Below are 19,611 nucleotides of genomic sequence, written 5' to 3'. Positions count from 1 at the left end.
GTGGGGCTCACCTAAAAATGCAACCCAGACACAAGGCAATAACCAAAAGTAACCCAGAACAAGGAGATTGACCTTTAACAGGGGACACAAGGGACTCAGCCACATTGGCAAAGAAAAAGTGCTTTATATGCATTGTACTGTATATGCATTATAACACTGTGACACCAGATGGCGCTGTGGAGTTCCGTTTTTGCCAACCCGATTTCTCATACAAAGTTTACATGTTTAACTGAAACGCTTCTTTGAAGTGTCTAGATCCAGCCAAGGACAGCTGCAGAAAGCATCGCTTGGTCTGTGGGCATCTCATGCCTGGTCTAAATGATTATTTGTTGCCCACAATTCCCCCCCCCCCATTTGCAAGACCATCTGTACTCATGTCCTGGTTGGAGTGCTCTCACATTTCCTGTGCCATGTTCCAGCTACTGCAGATTATCCGATGCAACAGCTAGTTCAGCATTTTGTCAAACACTTAAATTCCCTCTTCCTCTCTCTTGTATTACTAATTTAGTAAAATCATTCCGTCTTGTAAAACAGCTGTTTTAATGCATCTTCATGGGTGTCTGCTAGCAACCTGGGTGCAGGTTACTAAGGAGACGGTTTTCTGAAAAGAGGAGGTAAAATGAGCATCCTTGGCACATCCACTTAGCTGAAACTCTCAAAACTCATTGCCTTTAAAATCAATTTGGTGCTGTGGCTACAGCAGGCAGTGTTTTTGTCCTCCTTCCTGCTTGTGTCAGCTAGTAAACTGCATTAGCCGATAGAAGATTATTCATGTGCATGTGTAAAATGAGCCTGCTTTAGGACCCTGAAATGTACCATAAAGGTGCAGCTTTAGTCCCAAAGCTAGAAGACACCCCAGTCAAAGCTTCCTGTGGCTGATTTCCCTGGATACAGGTGAACTGCTACTAAGCTGAGGAGAACAGCTTGATGGCTTTTTCATTGGAGAAGGCATGATTCATAGGGGGAGGCTGAGATGTTGTCAAGACTGGCTGCTCTGTTCACTGACAGTCATTAATAGTTGAGTCAACAAAGAAGGAAAAATAATCACCCTTACCCTGTCAGAAAATACTGCATATATACAAACCCTTTTTATGTTAAGCCTTTGGGGAAAGAAAAGAACTCAGCAAACTTCAGTGGCTGTGGGGAAAATCATAGACATCCATCAAATGTAAGCAGACATGAAGTTACCTGAGCATTAGGGCTGTCCAAACAAAAATTACCTCAGAACCAGTCTCAGATTTATGCACAAGCTAAGTAAGCTACAGCTTACGGGCTCCATTTACGAAGGGCCTCCAATTATTTTTACTAAATTTCTATGAGTTTGCTCTCAAAAATGTCACCAAACAGTTTTAAATTTATCTCCGCTTCCATTTAGTAAGTGCAAACTGCATGTGTGTGTAGCTGCTCCTGTGTTGCTGAACATTAAAAGTTCTTACGTATGTCAAGCAAGAAATTGTAAGCTGTTTTCCATTAAAGATATTTCAAAGGCAAATAGGCTTATTGCAAGATATATGTTTTTAGGTGCAACATTGCCTATATATGCAAATATAAAAGTTTATAATTTCTGCTGGAATAACACACACTTTCTGGGTCATGTTATGGGGCCTCTTATACCTGACACAGCTTGTCTTAATTGGACCTTGATCAGAACCCACCTGGTTGGCTTGAATAATAAACCAGAACCTGCTTGGAGGCTGACATTGCAGGCAGGCAAATTCTTTTTCCTCAGCCCAAACAAGAAGCATCCCCTTCTGATGAAAGTGAGGGTCATCTTCAGTTGGCAGATTCCCCACTGGAGCAAACACTTCATATTAAACTGGGATTTGCACCTTGGGTTACACCTACAGTGCCACAAACATTCACATCAGATTTGGACCTCATCCAAGGTTTTGACGGAGCCTTACTAGGAATGCTGGCATCTTATATTCAATAATTTTCATTACTTTTGTTAAGGATTTAGGTTTACATCTTGTTTATGAGGAAGTACGCTTACTTTGCTTTTCATACTCAGGACCCACAGGCATCTTGGTTGGCCACTGGTGAGAAGATGACGCTGGACTAGCTGAGCCTTTGGCCTGATCCAGCTGGATTCTTCTTACGTTCTGAATGGAAGTGAGTTCTGAAATGTTACCATCACCTATTATGAGGTGCCTCTTCAGTTTCATCATTTGGCTTGCAGTTGCCTTTTGCTTCTATTTCCATGCAATTAAAAGCAAAGTTTTGAGTGGAATTCCTTCAAGTTACCTGGTACTCATCAGGCTCCCCATGGGAAAGATTAGTTTGCCTGACCTTAAAGCATATCTTTAGTTTCAGAACACCACGAGTGCACCAGAATTCAAGTGCAGAAGACTCACTTAACCCCCAAGGCACTCTCTTGCATCATACCCTCCAATATTTCTCTGATGAAAATAGGGACATCCCATTCCATAATGATAATTTTACGGTTTATAGCTCACACATCTTACTGGGTTGACCCAGCCGCTCTGGGGAGCTTCCAACATATATAAAAACATAATAGAACATTAAACATTTTTAAAAAAACTTCCCTATACAGGATTGCCTTCAAACGGCTCGGGGGTCAGATAACGCCATACCCTCCAATATTTCTCCTATGAAAATAGGGACATCCTAAGGAAAATTGATGCTTTTGAATTATGGCGCTGGAGGAGTTTCTTGAGAGTCCCATGGACTGCAAGAAGATCAAACGTATCCATTCTTAAGGAAATCAGCCCTGAGTGCTCACTGGAAGGACAGATCCTGAAGCTGAGGCTCCAATACTTTGGCCACCTCATGAGAAGAGAATGCTCCCTGGAAAAGACCCTGATGTTGGGAAAGATGGAGGGCACAAGGAGAAGGGGACGACAGAGGGCGAGATGGTTGGACAGTGTTCTCAAAGCGAGTAACATGAGTTTGACCAAACTGCGGGAGGCATTGGAAGACAGGAGTGCCTGGCGTGCTCTGGTTCATGGGGTCATGAAGAGTCAGACACGACTAAACGACTAAACAACAACAAGGAAAAGTAGGACATTCCAGGATCAAATCAGAAACCAGGATGGCTTCTCTGAATCAGGGACATCCCTGGAAAATAGGGACACTTTGAGGGTCTGTGACATTGTCTCCCAAGACAGACAGATGAAAACAGTTAAATGTATGGTGGTTCTGTGATCACATTCTAGGTAATTATTTCCAGTTATTGAAGTGCTTGATGCTGACACAGTCCTCATAAACTAAATGTAATCCCAGACCCTTTAAAGAAAGTAACATATGAACTGATAATGTCAGTTTTAAGACCTAACAATTGTCTGGCATTCATCTGTGGATAGAAACGATTGACAGACCACTGAGAGATAGTTTCCCCTCTGGGCAAGCAATTTAATATTTGTTCCTTCAAAGCAAGTCAGTTCCTTTTGAGTTGGCATTTGTTCCTGGAAAAATGGGTAAATAAGGAAATAAACGTCTTTAAAAAAAAACCCCTTCCGTTAAAAATATGCGTTGGTCAAGATTTTTGAGCAGTGGCATTACCAGCCAGGATGGTATCCTTAACTCTATGTTCAAAGAATCTAGTAGTAAAACTAGATTCTAGTTTTACTTCAAGGTCTAGTAGTTTCTAGATCTAGTTTTACTAGATTCTAGTTTTACTACTAGATCTAGTAGTGAAACATAGAATCTAGTAGTAAAGATTTGTGTTACTGTTCTCACAAATCACTCATTGTTTCCTGCAGTTCTGGTGCACAAATCATAGAGTTGGAAGGGACCCAGGAGTCATCTAGTCTGACCCCCTGCAATGCAGGAATCTCAGCTAAAGCTTCCATGACAGATGGCCATCCAACCTCTGCTTACAAACCTGCAAGGAAGGAGAGTCCACCACCTCCTGTGGGAGTCTGTTCCACTGCTGAATAGCTCTTACTGTCAGAAAGCTTTTCCTGATGTTTAGTTGGAATCTCCTTTTTTGTAACTTGAATCCATTGCCTTGAGTCCTACCCTCCAGAGCAGGAGAAAACAAGCATGCTCCCTCCTCCATGTGACAACCCTTAAGATATTTGAAGATGGCTATCATATCTCCTCTCAGTCTCCTCTTTTCCAGGCTAAACATACCCAGCTCCTTCAAGCGCTCCTCATAAGGCTTAGTTTCCAGACCCTTGATCATCTTGGTTGCCCTCCTCTGCACATGTTCCAAATTGTCAACATCCTTCTTAAATTGTGGTGCCCGGAATTGGACACAGTGAGCAAATGGGTAAATGTGGACAGGATTGCAGCATAAATAGGACCGGCTGTAATTTTAAGGGGCTCTAGTACAAATGTCCTCTGGTGAACTCTGATGAGCATACCTGACTGTGGTGGCAATGCTCACATACTGAACTGGGCAACCTTTTAATTTCTCACTATGCCCTACAGTGAGACTAGGTCAGCAGCATTTTGGGAAATTAAAAAGGCAGTGAGCTCCAGCTGTGTGGTACTTCTTATGAGACCCCATATTTTAAAGACTGTCTAGGCTGTAAGTCCTGGTAGACCTGCTCTTTGCCTTACAGGCCTTTTCCCACCTGGCCTGGGAGGGAGGGGCCTTGATTGATTCCAGCTGCAAAAACTGAGGCTGCTGAAGAGGGCAGAGGCCATCTTCTTGGCTGCCTCAGACCCAGATCATGGAGCCTGAGCTTCCACAGCCACCGCCCACCATTGGCAGCAACAGCAGCAGATAGGTTCAATGCTTAATATTTTATTCTCTTACTGATTATGCTGTTTTAAATGTGTATTTATATATGACTTCCTTTAGTGATGTTTTCTTCTGAAATGTTTAAGATAATTGTTTTTGTTAACTTTGCTGCATTTGATGTGCATTCAGTAGTTGAAATCTTTAAGATAATAGGAAACAAAAATATGTAGCTTTGAATGTATACTTTGCATTTGACTTTCTTCAGTAATGTTTTATTCTGGATTGTTTTATTTGAGGTTTTGATATAGGTTGTATAGTGTTTTGAGTCCCCTCTCCCTAAAAAACATATAAAGCTGTATAGAAAGAAGAAGAAGAAGAAGAAGTGTGGGGGTTAGGGCAGGTATCAGCAGTGCCCCCTGGCAGGGCATAGTTACCCTAGCAGATGCCCAATGATATGAGGTGGCTGACTCCAACGATGAACTGAAAGCAAAGGAGCCTTTCAGCTCAACAAATGCCCCTGCTGATCTCTGGAACAGTACATTAGTTAGTCAGATGCAGCTGACAAAGGATTCCTCATTGCTTGGTTTGGAATCGGGGCAGAGTTGTGTGTCAAAAAGCCAGCCTGCTCTTGATTTTTCACAACACTGACAACAATTCCCTCATGGGTGACTCATTGGTTTCATCAACATCAGGCAGAAAAGCATGGATTCCTCTGGGCTAGCTTAGGGGTGATAGGGGCCATTGCATTTTGGTCCTAGCTATCATTCTGAAGTGTTCTGCTGGAAATGAAAGGAGCGTTTCTGCAAATATTCAAAATTTGCCAGCATTTCAGATTTTGGCTTTCCAGTTTACATCTGAAATGTAAATGTTGACTTTGAAATGCAAGTGCTTTATTATGTGTTTATCACATTTATGGCCTGCCCTTTCCCCCAGGAGCTCAGGGACTTCATGCCCTGTTTGTCTTTAAGCAGAAAGCATCTTACTGGCCACCATATAACACCAGTCTGCTAGCTGAAGATAATTTGGTCTGGTCTAGCAAGGCTCTTCTTACTGCCTTAGGGCAGTATCCAATTATATCCTTACAACAACCCAATAAGGTGAGTTAGGCTGACAGGTGCAGTGACTGGCTCAATGGTCACCTAGTGAGCTTCAGGGCTGACTGGAGATTTAAATATAGCTTTTCCCCCTTGCCCAAATCCATTGCTCTAACTACTTCACAAAACTGTGATCATTTAATGGGGTTTCATTGACTAAATTCCATCAATTGAAATACTGCTAAATGCAAATAAGCCACACCTGTCAAATATAGGGAGCTAATAAATAACACTGTATGCCAAATGCCCTAAATTACAATTTTAGGTCTACGAGTGCTTCTCTGGCTGAATGAAACAATGGGGTGTGGCACATCATTTGGGAGTCAGAACCAATCAAAACAATACAAAAACAAAAGTACAACCAAGAGATACTCAACCATGAGATACACTGATCCAGGCTTCCATACACATATTCCTAGCAGGATGAAGACCCTTATGCACAAATTCAGTGACTCTTTCCAGTCCAGTGTTATTGAACCTATCTGTGGTTTGAGAGGGGGAAAACAGAGGGCTGGGTTTAGTCTTCATCCCAAACCTCCTAATCAGCATAGTGGCACAATTACTGGATGTTTCAGGGTGGTGGGGCTCTCTATACACACAGTCGAAGCTTTTGTGCATATGCATACACAGATCAGGTCCCATATTTATCGTTGTAAACAAAACCCTTAAGGTTACTGTAAAGGAAAGATGCTTCCTCCCACTTACTTCCCATTTTGCTAATGCTGACCAATCTGAAAATTCACCAAGGAAGGTAAAGGGGGTCCTTGGCCTGTGCTTCCATCCCCATGTCAGCCTTTTCTTTAACCGCAAGCTGTGCAGAGCTTCACCTAACTAGTTCATTAGTGAACCCAGAGCAAACAATATATAATAAGAACATAAGGCAACTCCTGCAGGATGGGACCCAAAGGCCTCTCCGACATACTGCACCTCCTGTTCCTTTAATGACCATGTGCTCTGCCATTCCTATAGTGTTTGTGTCAAGAAATAACTACAGTGGTACTTCAGGTTAAGGACTTAATTCGTTCTGGAGGTCCGTACTTAACCTGAAGCACCACTTTAGCTAATGGGGCCTCCTGCTGCTGCTGCGCCGCCTTGAAGCAAAGTTCTTAACCTGAGGTACTATTTCTGGGTTAGTGGAGTCTGTAACCTGAAGCGTATGTAACCTGAAGCGTATGTAACCTGAGGTACCACTGTATGTCCTGGTGGTTCTCTCCATTTCACCAGATTTCCATTATGCCACTATTCCTATGTTCCTCTTTAACACCAAACACCCCAGCTCCCTCATCTCGTATTGGAGGCTTCTATCATTACCATATAAAAGCGGTTACTTCTGCAGATGTTTGCCATGAGCATTTCCCTCTACAGATCCTTGGCCGGCTATTAAGCCCTACTATGCACTCATTGCCTAGTTCTGCCCTGTTCCCCATCTGAATGATTTGGATTTCTATCCTCATCCTCCCAGCTCACACCAGCTTTTCCCCAGGGGTCGGTTTAAAAGCTCCCTCTGCAGCATTTTTATATTTGTTCCATGATGAGAGAGGCCAGAGAAGTTTACTAGTTTGCAAGCAGGAATGGGAGAGGACTTTGGTTCAGTTCACATGTTAATACAAACCTACCTGATTTACACTTCTCTAAACAATATTCAAATGGAAACACAGCAGTCCTTCAGATTTTGTGATGCAGTTCTCCAACTTTAAAAAATGCATATTAGAGAAAAGTGTGCATAAAAATGAATACATTGGTGTAAACAGCATACAGAAATGCATCATCTTAGGAGGAAATGTGTGCAAAGTTTATTAGGTGCGCTAAAATGGATTTTTTTATTTTAAAAAATGTAAATTGATGTGGAAATTTGGTGAACTGGAGTTAATGCTAGAAATTGAGAAAGCAAGTGAAACTGAAAGTGATCTATCCGTCAATCCCTATTGACAAGAGATCCTTTCTGATTGTTGTCCATGACAACATAGGCAAAGCTCACCTATATGAAGGGTTAACCCTTTAAATGGGGCATCACAATGCAGCTGCACCTCCCCTCCCCATCTACGACTGGTGAGTTTTCGTGACACACACGCCTTTGCTCATTTTCTTCTTTTTTTTAACTAAAAAAACTAGGAATTTCCTAACTTGTGGTCATTTCAGAAAAAGGAGAAGTTCCCACTCCAAAGAGAGAAACAGACACGGAGAACACACAACTGAAAAAAGCTTAGCAGCATTTTCTGCCTCATCTATCTCTCTTTCTCCTAAAGAAGATCCACTGGACCAAAGCCCTGGCACGATTCTAATACCACAGCACACCTGTCCTGTGCAGGATGGGCATGTTTATTCCAGGGCCAGTGGGCCCAGCCATCCTGATGCTCTTGGTAGCAGCTGATATCTGGCATGGTAGGTTTGCTTTTTGTCTATTGCATGGACACCAGGGTAGCTTTGGGCGGCTCACGAGTGGTCTAGAAAATGTTGCATAGTATAAGGGAGCTCCTTATATCAGTACGCATTAGAAACAGCTCTGAATTATTACAATAACTGTAATGTTATCTGTTGAACCTGCATGATTCTGTCAAAGTTTGTTCTTTTTCCACCATTACTTGGGATTTGGTCACCAGTTCATATTTGTGTCATATTTCAGAAGTTGTTTTTAAGATTGGCTTCACTTTTCCATAGTTAGGTTATATCAGCCTTTTGTCCACAAACTGAATACTCGGCTATGAAGTTTATTCCCCACCGCCCCGGTACGATAGTTCTAAAAAGTGGCTCTAGAATTTCTCAGTCTGAATGGTAGGCATACTGTGGAGATTACATAAACTGACTCGGTGTGCGTTCTCGGAGAGGATGAAGTCCATCAATGTTGCATTATTTCTCATTTTATTTAATATATTCATGTACTGTTTCATACTTAAGACAGTCTCTAAGCAGTTTAAGATGGTCTCTAAGATCAGAGACTAGGTTTACGCTCAAGAAAGAGAACTGAATTTAATACTTCCCATCTGCTAGTGACCAGAGGTTTTCTTTGTCAGACTTCTAATCATGTTTGTTTTTATTTGTTGTTTTTTAAATAGCTAACCACTGGACTAGGGCCAGAGTCAATTCATTATATCCTTATATGTTTTTAAATTAATAAATTAGAGAGGATCTTGGAAGGTGCCCAGTGATTAAGGCATGGGATGTCTACTCAGTCCCAAGTTTTCCCAAACCCTACAATTCAAAGTGCTGCAGCTCTTTGCACCTCATGACCTCAGTACTTCAAGGACAGCCTCAGGGAGAAATTCAGGTAGGTAGCCATGTTGGTCTGACGCAGTTGAAAGAAATTAAAAAAATAAAAAATTGCCCAGTAGCACCTTAGAGACCAACTAAGTTTGTTCTGAAGAAGTATGCATGCACACAAAAGCTTATACCCAGAATGTACTTAGTTGGTCTCTAAGGTGCTACTGGACAATTTTTTAATTTATTTAACCTCAGGGAGAGTGAACCAACCTGGACCCTGCATTCATCGTCTGAGGTCCTTCACCATGTATCTTCTCTGAGGGAGATGTATAAGGTGACAACATGAGAACAGGCCTTCTGGGATTCTCTCCCCAGGGAAGCATGCCTGGCACCATCATGGTCAGTTTTTAAGCATTTATCCAGTCCTGAGGTTCCTAAATTGGGGTGGGGGTGGAGGAAGCTAGTTACTGGTCTGTGGCCTCATTCTTGTGCTCATCCTTTTAAGAGGGGCGTGCGTAGGATTTGCTCCCCCCCCTCCCTCTCTCTCTCTCTCTCTATATATATATATATATGGATAAGCACTTCAAGTCTTCTGTTATTGCTGCTTTTATGTTTGGCTTTAATTTTGTTTCATTTCGTTGCTTTAATGTTTCTATCATGTAAGTCACTTGCAGACACTTCAGTGTAAAAAGCAACTAATACATTTAATAATAGTGAATAACCACATCAGCCTTTTTTCTGCTTAACTGACTTATTTCCCTTCAACTTTCTATGAATATCACTCTTCCATCTTGTTCCTATTCCCATCCCTTCCACATGCCCACTTAAAAAATAATAATAACAACCCCATAGTTTCTAAATTTTTGCTTCCACCAAAGGAAAGAAAGCTTCCGGTCACAGAATTCTGCATATTTATTGTTTGTGAATAAAGAATGCACATCAATAATGCACACAATTGTAAATGGCCTCAAAAGGCAGGCGCAATCAAAGGTTTGCTGCAAAAGAGAGTAGCATTCATATGCCAGCTTTAGGGTGCAACCCTATCCAAGTTGGCTGCTAATACTGTAGCAGCAGCAACAAAAAAGCCAAGAACAATGTGGGCAGCAATATAACCAAATCATTACTGTATAAGCTGGAAAACTTCTTGGTTAAGGTAGAAAGCTTCAACACATGTCAAAATGTGATTGTTCTGGTTTAGTGTCCAAATGTAACTGCAAACAGCAGGGTGAAAGAGTTATGTGCCTGGTTGAAATGGCTTCACTGGAAGAGAGAGAGGGGGGAGAAATGGGCCAGCAGGACAGTAACTGAAGGCCACTTATGCAATGTGGTAATGTGGTAAAGTGATAGCCAGAAGTTACTGAAAGTATAAAGGAAGTAGGGGAGGAACGGGGTCAGTGACGTTTTCTGAAAGTTGATGAGAAAATCCATTCTCATCAGCTTAAGAAATGGCAGCAAATATATTTATCCGTATTTTGAATAAACTGCAGAAGCTGACTATACATTCTCATTGGTGTCCTACTACTACTACTACTACTACTTATAATAATAACTCTAAATCCACAATCGAATGACAACAGTATAGCTGAATATCACAAGTTGTGTGCATATACACTAATAATAGTTAATACAGTTGGTCTACAAAGTATAACCTTAAGCTTGTAAGAAGAGTTAACTACCGTACATAAATACCCCAAAGTCAGCTTCTGCCCCCATCCCAATTCTGAGTAGGAAAGGAATGTAATATCCTCTGTATGCTTTTGATGTGTCCCGCTTCTAAGCAGGAGAGATCTGTGGGACTATGAAGACATTCACTTCCTCCCCAACCCCACCCTTTCTGCCCCAGCTGGCCAGTTTTGAGGATAGCAAGGTGGCTCCCATTCAGGATCCTTCACACCTGGTGTTTCCGAGCCCCGCTTTAATAACCTTTGGCATCAGAGACAGGAAAGGATAGCAATGGATCTCTGTGTGCTCTCCTTTTCTCAGGGAGCATGGGCAAAGATGTTTCCATCTTTTCTAATGCTGTCCCCTCCTTAGGAACATATGTGCACTCAGCCCAAGAAGACAGATGTGTGTAAACTCTCCCTGCCTCACCCATGCCTCTGAATTCTGAGAGCCAGTGCATTTTTTCAGGGGGTACTCAAGTATACACAGTATTGGCACCTTTTGTTGTTGTTAAAAAGTGTGGCACTTAGTGTAACAACTTCATGGTGAGTACCAGCACCCATCTTTCTAGGGAAAAAGCACTGCTGAGAGCTAATATATAGTCAACTCGTAGCTGGAACAAGGATGTTTTATTTCCCTCTGGAACCAAAGGCCAATTTATATATAAACCATCCGACGGATGGAGGGATATCTGAAGAGTCTGGACCAGATGACAATAAATCATATTGCTCCTCCACTTAACAATGACTGAGTCACCAGTATCTCACATAGTCACTCTCTATTCCATACCACCTAAAGTCAATCATAAATTTAAAAATTACTGTTTCTGGCTATGGCCATGAGAACAGGTGTTCCACAGTTAAGGAGCAGAGGCAATTCCCAGTTAGGGAGGAGGAGAGACTGTTGGGTCTCCTGCAAGCCACCCAACATTTTGATGTTCTTGCAATTCCCTGATGTAGCATCACTCCACAGTGGAAATGTAAAACTGGCAGGTGTGCTGGTGCCAGGTGTGCGAGAGCCTCCAACTCAATTCCCAATGCCAGTGGGTCACTTCCTGGGTGCTGAGCATTGGGCAGATGTCTGCACGTGATGGCAGGCATGCTACCATCCCTGGTTGAGGGCAAGGCACCAAGAATCCCGCTCTGTGCAGTCCTGATTTGCTGCATAGATAGTAAACTTAATGATTGCATTCTCAATCACTCATCAAGGTTTTAATGTAACATGAAGTGGAGGAAATTATTAGGATTTACTTTGGAATACATATGCTTAGGATTGCACCGTGCACACAAAATTGAGAGAAGTTTGGGGCATGGAACGGAAGGGCAGGGAGAAGTGAGATAGCATTGTCCTGGGAACATTCCTGCCATCACAGAGCCTTCAAAACCAGTACAGGTCTATGTACCTGATTTCTCAAGAGTCAACAGCTAGAAAGGTTTCGGTACTGTTAAAAGGAAATGCAAAATGGAGCCATTCTTCTGCATGAGAAATGTGCGGTGCCTAGTAGATTTTGTTATTCATTAGGCTTTTGCCCCACCTTTCTGCCAACATTGACCTAAGACCAGTGCTTTCTTTCTGGGGGGACACAGGGGTGCGCATACCCCTAAACATTTTGTGAATCTTTGTACTTTTGTCCATTTACTGTATGTATTTTTCCTGATTTGAACTATAAAATGGTGATTTTCTTGAGTCGAAATGAGAGTACCCCTACCCTAAACATTTTTTTAAGAAAAAAAGCACTGCCTAAGAAAGTTGCACAAAAAATGAAAGCAGGTGTGTGTGTGTGAGAGAGAGAGAGAGAGAGAGAGAGAGAGAGAGAGAAATACAAAAAAGAAATACAGATAAAAGCACTATGAAATTCTCAGAATAAACAGAGTTTCTGATTAGTAAAACAGAAGAATTAAAAAACCTCTTCACCTAAACTCCTGTTGTTGTTTTTTTTATAAAAAAAGACATTTATTAAAAAGTTATAATACAGCTTTGTCTGCTGCCATAATAAAGTGATACCTCGGGTTAAGTACTTAATTTGTTCTGGAGGTCTGTTCTTAACCTGAAACTGTTCTTAACCTGAAGCACCACTTTAGCTAATGGGGCCTCCCACTGCTGCCGCACCACTGGAGCACGATTTCTGTTCTCATCCTGAAGCAAAGTTCTTAAACCGAGGTACTATTTCTGGGTTAGTGGAGTCCGTAACCTGAAGTGTATGTAACCTGAAGTGTATGTAACTCAAGGTACCACTGTATCACAGAATGATCACTCCAATCTTCAATCCCACATCACTTTCATGTTGGCTCGCCGAAAACCTTCCATAGAAACCAGCTACCAATCTGGTTTACTAGACATTTTGACTTCTAAAAAGTCTTTGTTTCTTAAAATTATACACTCTGGGGGCTGAGTTCGAGAGTCTTTTTGGCGGGAGGCATTAAGGAATCTTCCCCATCCCTGGTCACTCTAATCGGGGTGACATTTTGTCAAGTGCTTCCATTTCAGAGGAACGTTCGTTTCCTGGCAGTCCTGGCACTAAAGCAAGTTGCTGGAAAAAGACTGTCCTTCCCACACATGTTGCATGCACAAGCGCTGTATGAAATGTGGTTGCAAAAGTGTCACAGCTGGTGCTCGTGAACAGCAGCACAAGTCTTCCCCACCAATGCCTCTGCAATTTTATGCACTTTTTCAAAGTCCTGTTTTGTTTTTATTATTTTTTATTTTGCTCTCAAGGCTTAGGCTCACTGTGCCACCACTGTGGAAAAGCACTAATCGAGCCCTTAAGATAACCCTTTCCCAAACGTAGCAACCAATCGCTAGCAACTCTCTCTGTATAGAACTATCCCACTGCTTCATGAAAGTTCACCTCCTATCAAAAAGATGGATTCTGAAGTGAACTTTGATCAGGAAAGTAGTGCAGTTAGATTATTTTAGATTCTGGACTTATAGTCTTGCCTGTTTAGATGGTGATTGTGTATTACTTCATTTACTTCAGAATTAGATAAGGCAGCCATGTTTTCATTCTCGTTTTTTTGCGCCAAAGTCCTGACTTGATAATACCAGCAGACCAGAATTTCTGGTTCTTTATCCCAAATTTGTAAGTTCTTTACTTAAGCTGCGCACACACCAGACATTTACAGCACACTGCCACCCAAAGAATTGTGGGAGCTGTAGTTTACCCCTCACAAAGCTACAATTCCCAGCAGCCCTAGCAAGTTACCGTTCCTAGGATTCTTAGGAGGAAGGATGTGCTTTAATTGTGGCTGACATGTATGGTGTGCAAGCAGCCTTAGTCCAAGTTTAATTTGCACAATTTAAGCAGTTTTCAAACCTTGTTCTGGAGAACTCTGAGTTTCCTTAGAAATGTATCAGGGTTTCAGTGGCAACAAACTTCCTGAAAAGAAATATTATATGTTTTCCTCTGAAATGCGCAACCATTGGGACAGTGGTTGTTTTTTACTTGCTTAAGGTCCAGGACAAAGTGCCGCCTTTCGGAAATTTCCCCTGTACGTCAATTCCGCCACTGAAATCCTGGTAATGTCTGGAAAAATCCGGACATGTAGCAGTCCTAGAAAGTTGGGGTGTTATTTCTAGGGCACGTTCTCAGCTCAGACAAGGCTGCAAAGAAGCTACAGACAAAGCTTTTAAGGAAAATTGATGTGGAAGGAGTATAACAACAATAATGATAATGAGACATAGAATGATTGAAAAGCCCTGTTCTAGACTTGTGTGCCAAGTTGTACAATTAAAACATTACATACTTAGAATAACTAGAAGAGGAAGATGCTGTTAAAATACTGGATTATTTTTTATTTGACAAATTGTGGTGGTGATTTCAACTTGTTCATTGTGATATTCACACAAGAATGCAACTGAGTCAAAATTGACTCATGTAATTAGTTGTGTGCTTTGAGCTTCTTCTTCTTCATCATCATCATCAAGAGTAGATCTATGCTGTTTTTGATACCGTACTATTATACTTCAATTTCTATTTCTATTCAGTTATTATTTCTTTGCTACTTCTAACAGTCATAAAATAGGATGGTGATTTCACTATTACATTGAGCTTTGTGAAAGGTACCAGGTTTAAGATCTCTTGTTGTCCCATTAAGGACATCCTTTTTTAAAAAAAAGGTCTTGAAATTACTTTGACCTTTTTAGTTATTCATTCATTTAGTAAATTGAATAGAGAAGATTCCTCACAAAGCAATGTAGAAAATACAAGATTGAAGCTGCAGTCCCAACCCCCTCTACATAGGGCTAGGTGTGTGTGTGTTCGATTGGACAGAGGTGCCCTAGCCTCTGCCAACCACTGCCCACATATTGATGGCAGTGCCACTCCACCAGAACAGAGCTCCTTGCTTCACCCATCAAATCAGCAGGCGGACGTACTATTGGTGGGATTTCCCCCCCCACACACACACACACCAGCAAAAGCTCATAGAAACCCCCCAAATGGGGGCATCAGGCCTGATTTGGGCTCAATCACTATACCAGCTTCAGGCTGGAGCTTGGATGGCAGTGTAAGCAACAACCAAAACAATGCAAAAATACAACACTAGAATTTTAAAAGATTCTAAAGTACATTTTAAAATCTTTAAAATAGTCCATGCAAGACAACAAATATTGCAGCATAAAGCTGAACAGATCAAATAGAAACATGCCTTTTGCATTCTTAGGGATTATAGTGATTAGGGTATGATCTGGATTTTAATTTCTAAATTAATATATTTTGTATGATTTTTATTAGGAATCCACCAAATGTTTTCCCATTTTAATTTGAGGGCAAAAATATATCTACCCCTCACCAAATCTGCTTACTGTTCTTTATTTCCCTTTTGTCATGTTGCCATTTTGTTCGGAGCGTCTTTCTCCTCCTGAGAGTGATCTCAGCAAACCAGAGATCCCACTGTGAACACAATTACCATTTAACCTTAGAATCATAGAGCTGGAAGGGACCCCCAAGGATCATCTAGTCCAACCCCCTGCAATGGAGGAATCTCAGCTAAAGCATCCATGGCAGATGGCCACCCAACCTCTGTTTACAAACCTCCATGGAAGGAGAGTTCCCAGCTTCATGAGGGTGTCACAGAGCTGCATAGCACAGTTCAAGTAAAGAAACTCTTCTTTCAGCAACTAAACTAGTTTCCCTAGAGCAGGGATGGGGAACTGGTGGCCCTCCGGATCGGCCCCAGCCAGCATGACCAATGATCAGAGATGATGGGAGATGTAGTCCAGCAACATCTAAAGGAATAAACTACTATAAACTAATTGGAGAGGAAAAGCCATAACAACATACTTTAATGGTAGCACTGTAATGTTTAATCAATTAATTAAACAGATTTATTTTAAAATCTTTTTGTAAACCAAAAATGTGTCCCAATTACAGTAATTGAGCAGCAGCTTTTCTGAAAACTTTTTTATTTTAGCATTTTTCATTTTATATAACAAGTAAGAAAAAGTATAATTAACAGGACCTAAGTACGTATTATTGAGCAGTCACTGCCTCATTATTAATTAAGCTTCTCACTTTAGTTTTTTGTTAAGCTTTATAATTACTAAATTTATTTAATCATTTGACAATTATTAACATTAATCAACAAAACTGCTCCAGAAAAAATACTTCAGATCATAATATTCTGCAAGAATATAAGACTTGTCATAAAGTTGCAGTGTTTCTTCTAAAAAAAATTAAAACCTATTTGAATTTGCTTTTGCGAAAGATCATTACTGTATTTTCATGACAGCATTGTAAAATAGGGCAACCAGTTTTCTCATAATTTATTTCAATATTCACTTGCAGTTCTCACTATTAGATGTTATTTTTGCTATTATAGCCAAATCCCAAACTGTATTAAGCCATTATTTAAATAAGGGAGTAATGCAACTTTCCAATTTTGAGCCATTAACATTGTTGCAGCTGTTAAGAGCTGTTAAGGTCTTTCTTTATGATAGGTGGCATATTGTTCAGGAATAGCAATAATGGATCTAAGGGAACTTCATGTCTCAGTATATTTGTTATTATTCTAATAACCATCTTCTAGTCTTTTTGTGCATAATCACATGTCCACCAAATAAGGTAATACCGGTATGTTCCATTCTGCTTATTGCACTTCCCACATATTTTTGAATAAGATTTATTGCTCTAATAGAGTTTGGATTTGATATCCCGCTTTATCACTACCCTAAGGAGTCTCAAAGCAGCTAACATTCTCCTTTCCCTTCCTCCCCCACAACAAACACTCTGTGAGGTGAGTGAGGCTGGGAGACTTCAGAGAAGTGTGACTGGCCCAAGGTCACCCAGTAGCTGCATGTGGAAGAGTGGGGATGCGAACCCGGTTCCCCAGATTACGAGTCTACCGCTCATAACCACTACACCACACATAATTACAGTTATGTTGGTTTATCTATATGAGAGTGTATGCAATTTTAACCAAGAGTTTAATCAATTACTTGACTAACAGCACAACCCTATACTGTACATGTCTAATCAGAAGCAAGTCCCATTTAGATCAGTGGGACTTGCTGCGATTCAGCTGCAACTTAAAGCTCCTAGGACTGTGCCCTGCAACCCTGGCACTAATGACAAAACTTTATTTGGCAGAAGCTAAACGCAGAACTATGGTGCCATGTTGAGATCATTTGAATCAGAGCTAACACACTTCCATGACCCAAGTGTTTTCTTATTTTACTTTTTTAACCTAACATTGAAAGAAAGCCAGAATTCATTTTCAGTGGATTGCCACGAGTGCGACAAGAACATTTGACATAGTAATCTTGGGCTTGTTTTCAATCTGGAGTAAAGTGCAAAAAGCAGAAGTGGAAGAACAAGAATACCAAGGGGTTAAACGGCAGCGATGAGGAGTGGGAAGAAGAGAGAGGAGCCACAGAACCCAGAGCAGAGACAACCATCTTCAATGTGTTTCCTCTGTTATTGAAGGGCACTTCAGAGTCCGTCTCCCCGCAACTATTATTCACAATGCCTTCCTCAGCACATTTGAGGTGCTGATTCACTTCTCACTTCCTCATCCTTGTATTATAAATATGAACAGCGGTCAAAAGAACTTGCTGACGCTGCAAAAAAGGCAATTGGCTTCAGCCACAGTAAAAGCCTGAAGATGCTCCGTTCTTTCTTTCACCTCCCATCTCATTCAGCCTGAGGAAGAAGCCAATTTGGATCCTTAATAAGAAAGCTGGCATCTGGGGCTCGGATGGCCAGATGGAAAAGAAGACAGGCCTCCTGCACCTTTCACTCTCCCTTCGGCACAACTATTAAAGGTGCAGGAGCTCTGCCCACCCCAATGTACAGTGGAACCTTGAGTTGTGGACGTAATCTGTCCCAGAGGCATGTCCGCAACTCCAAGCATTTGCATTCAGAAGCGCTGAGGCTGCGCATGTGCGAGACGTGATTTAGCGCTTCTGCGGAAGCAGCGAAACCTGGAAGTAACCGTTCTGGTATTTCCGGGTTGCCGTGGGACGCAACTTGAAAAGACGTAACCTAAAGTGGACGCAACATGAGGTATGACTAGATCCAAATGTCAGATCCATTGTAAAAAAAAAATCAGCACACAGAAGCCCCTGTAGACAAAACCCCTGACTTTCAGTCATTTGGAATTAAAACCTGTGATTTACAAGGCAACTGCGGCAACACAATAAACCAACACCGTTGATTAATCTATAATAAATAAATAATAAATTTTTATTTATACCCCGCCCTTCCAGGTTCAGAAAACCGGGCTCAGGGCAGCTAACAACAAATTTAAAACACTTAATTGATGCAACAAAAAACGGCATAAAATACAGTATAAAACGTGAATAACAATGAATTCAAACTCTAGGAGTGCTTAATATCTTTCTGTTTCTGTCTTGCCACAATCCATGCAATGAAACTTCTGACTACACAGCCTATGCCAGATGATGAGTGCATATGCCTGGCCCATTCTGGAAGAGCTGCTAGGAGAAAACAGAGGATTGTGTTTGCATACCATATGGATGTTTTTCAGAGTACCAGAGCCTTATTTGGGCTGCAGTCTGGCAAGGCAAACAAGTCACAGGGCTCACCGCCGGCTTCATTTATTTTACTCATTTCAGAACAAATGGGTGCAAGTTGTTTGGTTGTAAGTCGCTTAGGGTTGCCTTGGGCAAGATAAAGCGACTAACAAATTTTAAAAATAAATAATAAAAAGATTTGCCAATGGTACCTGAAGATACACAGGCTGCTCACTGTCTTTCTTCTTTCTAGGCTCAGCCTCTCCTACCATCAGCCCTAATCTCCCCACTGTGATTGTGGACAAGGGAGACCCGGTAAGCTTGCATTGCTCCGGGAATTCTAGTGTGGAGTGGGTCGGCATAAGGAATGAGTCTAACATCGTGGTGTACACCAATGGCACCCTCTACATACCCAAGGCCAGTTACAAGGAAAAGAAAAACTACCAGTGTGCTTATGTTAACCGTACCAGTGAGGAAACAGCATCTGTATCTCTCTGTGTAAAAGGTAACCAGACTTTTCTATTCTACTTCATTCAGTTTCACTCTCTGTTCCCACTCTATGCTTCCAAAATATCAGACAAAGGCTATGCACTTAGGGAAACCCTTTGGAGGCACTGTCTCCATGTAGCTAACAACGGTTTGAAAAGGAAGAGTGGGGCAGTTTCTCCTAGAAACCTCCCTCTGTCCCCAACCCTCTGCAGCCAGCTTGCTGTACAGGCGTAGTCTCTCCTCATGATTTGAAACTGTATACAGCAGGCTCCCCTCTATAGATGTTTCCCTCAATGCATGGATGTCTGCTGGTTACCATAACGCATGGATGGTAGAGGAGCATAGAAGGCCTGGACTCGTGAGTGGGAGCCAACTCTCTCCATCTGTATGTTTGTTAATATTGTGGATTGACTGCATGTGTTGGAAAGGGGCAGTATGTTTGGTGGGGGACACAACGTGCTCCTTCTGGATAGTTGATCCATCTTTGGGCCCCCTGCACTCAGCTCACACCTGTGGCTCCTAGACACCTGTGACAGTGGCCACACC

The 19,611-nt window shown here is 41.6% G+C and overlaps 1 protein-coding gene across 1 annotated transcript in view; it reads left to right on the top strand.

The window, feature by feature from the left end:
* Positions 1-7,647: 7,647 nt before the first annotated feature.
* Positions 7,648-19,611, top strand: part of CSF1R (colony stimulating factor 1 receptor) — a 34,566-nt gene continuing 22,602 nt past the window's right edge. The window contains exons 1-3 of the mRNA XM_083728681.1: positions 7,648-7,794; positions 7,885-8,127; positions 18,830-19,081. Of these exons, the coding sequence (XP_083584807.1) occupies positions 8,055-8,127; positions 18,830-19,081 (325 nt within the window). The 5' untranslated portion in view covers positions 7,648-7,794; positions 7,885-8,054. The remainder of the gene's footprint in view (positions 7,795-7,884; positions 8,128-18,829; positions 19,082-19,611) is intronic.

The sequence above is a fragment of the Podarcis gaigeae genome, assembly GCF_964106915.1.
Source record: "Podarcis gaigeae genome assembly, chromosome: 2".
Lineage (NCBI taxonomy): Eukaryota > Metazoa > Chordata > Lepidosauria > Squamata > Lacertidae > Podarcis > Podarcis gaigeae.
The sequence above is the reverse complement of the archived record's forward strand: the minus strand, read 5'-3'. Positions and strand labels throughout refer to the sequence as shown.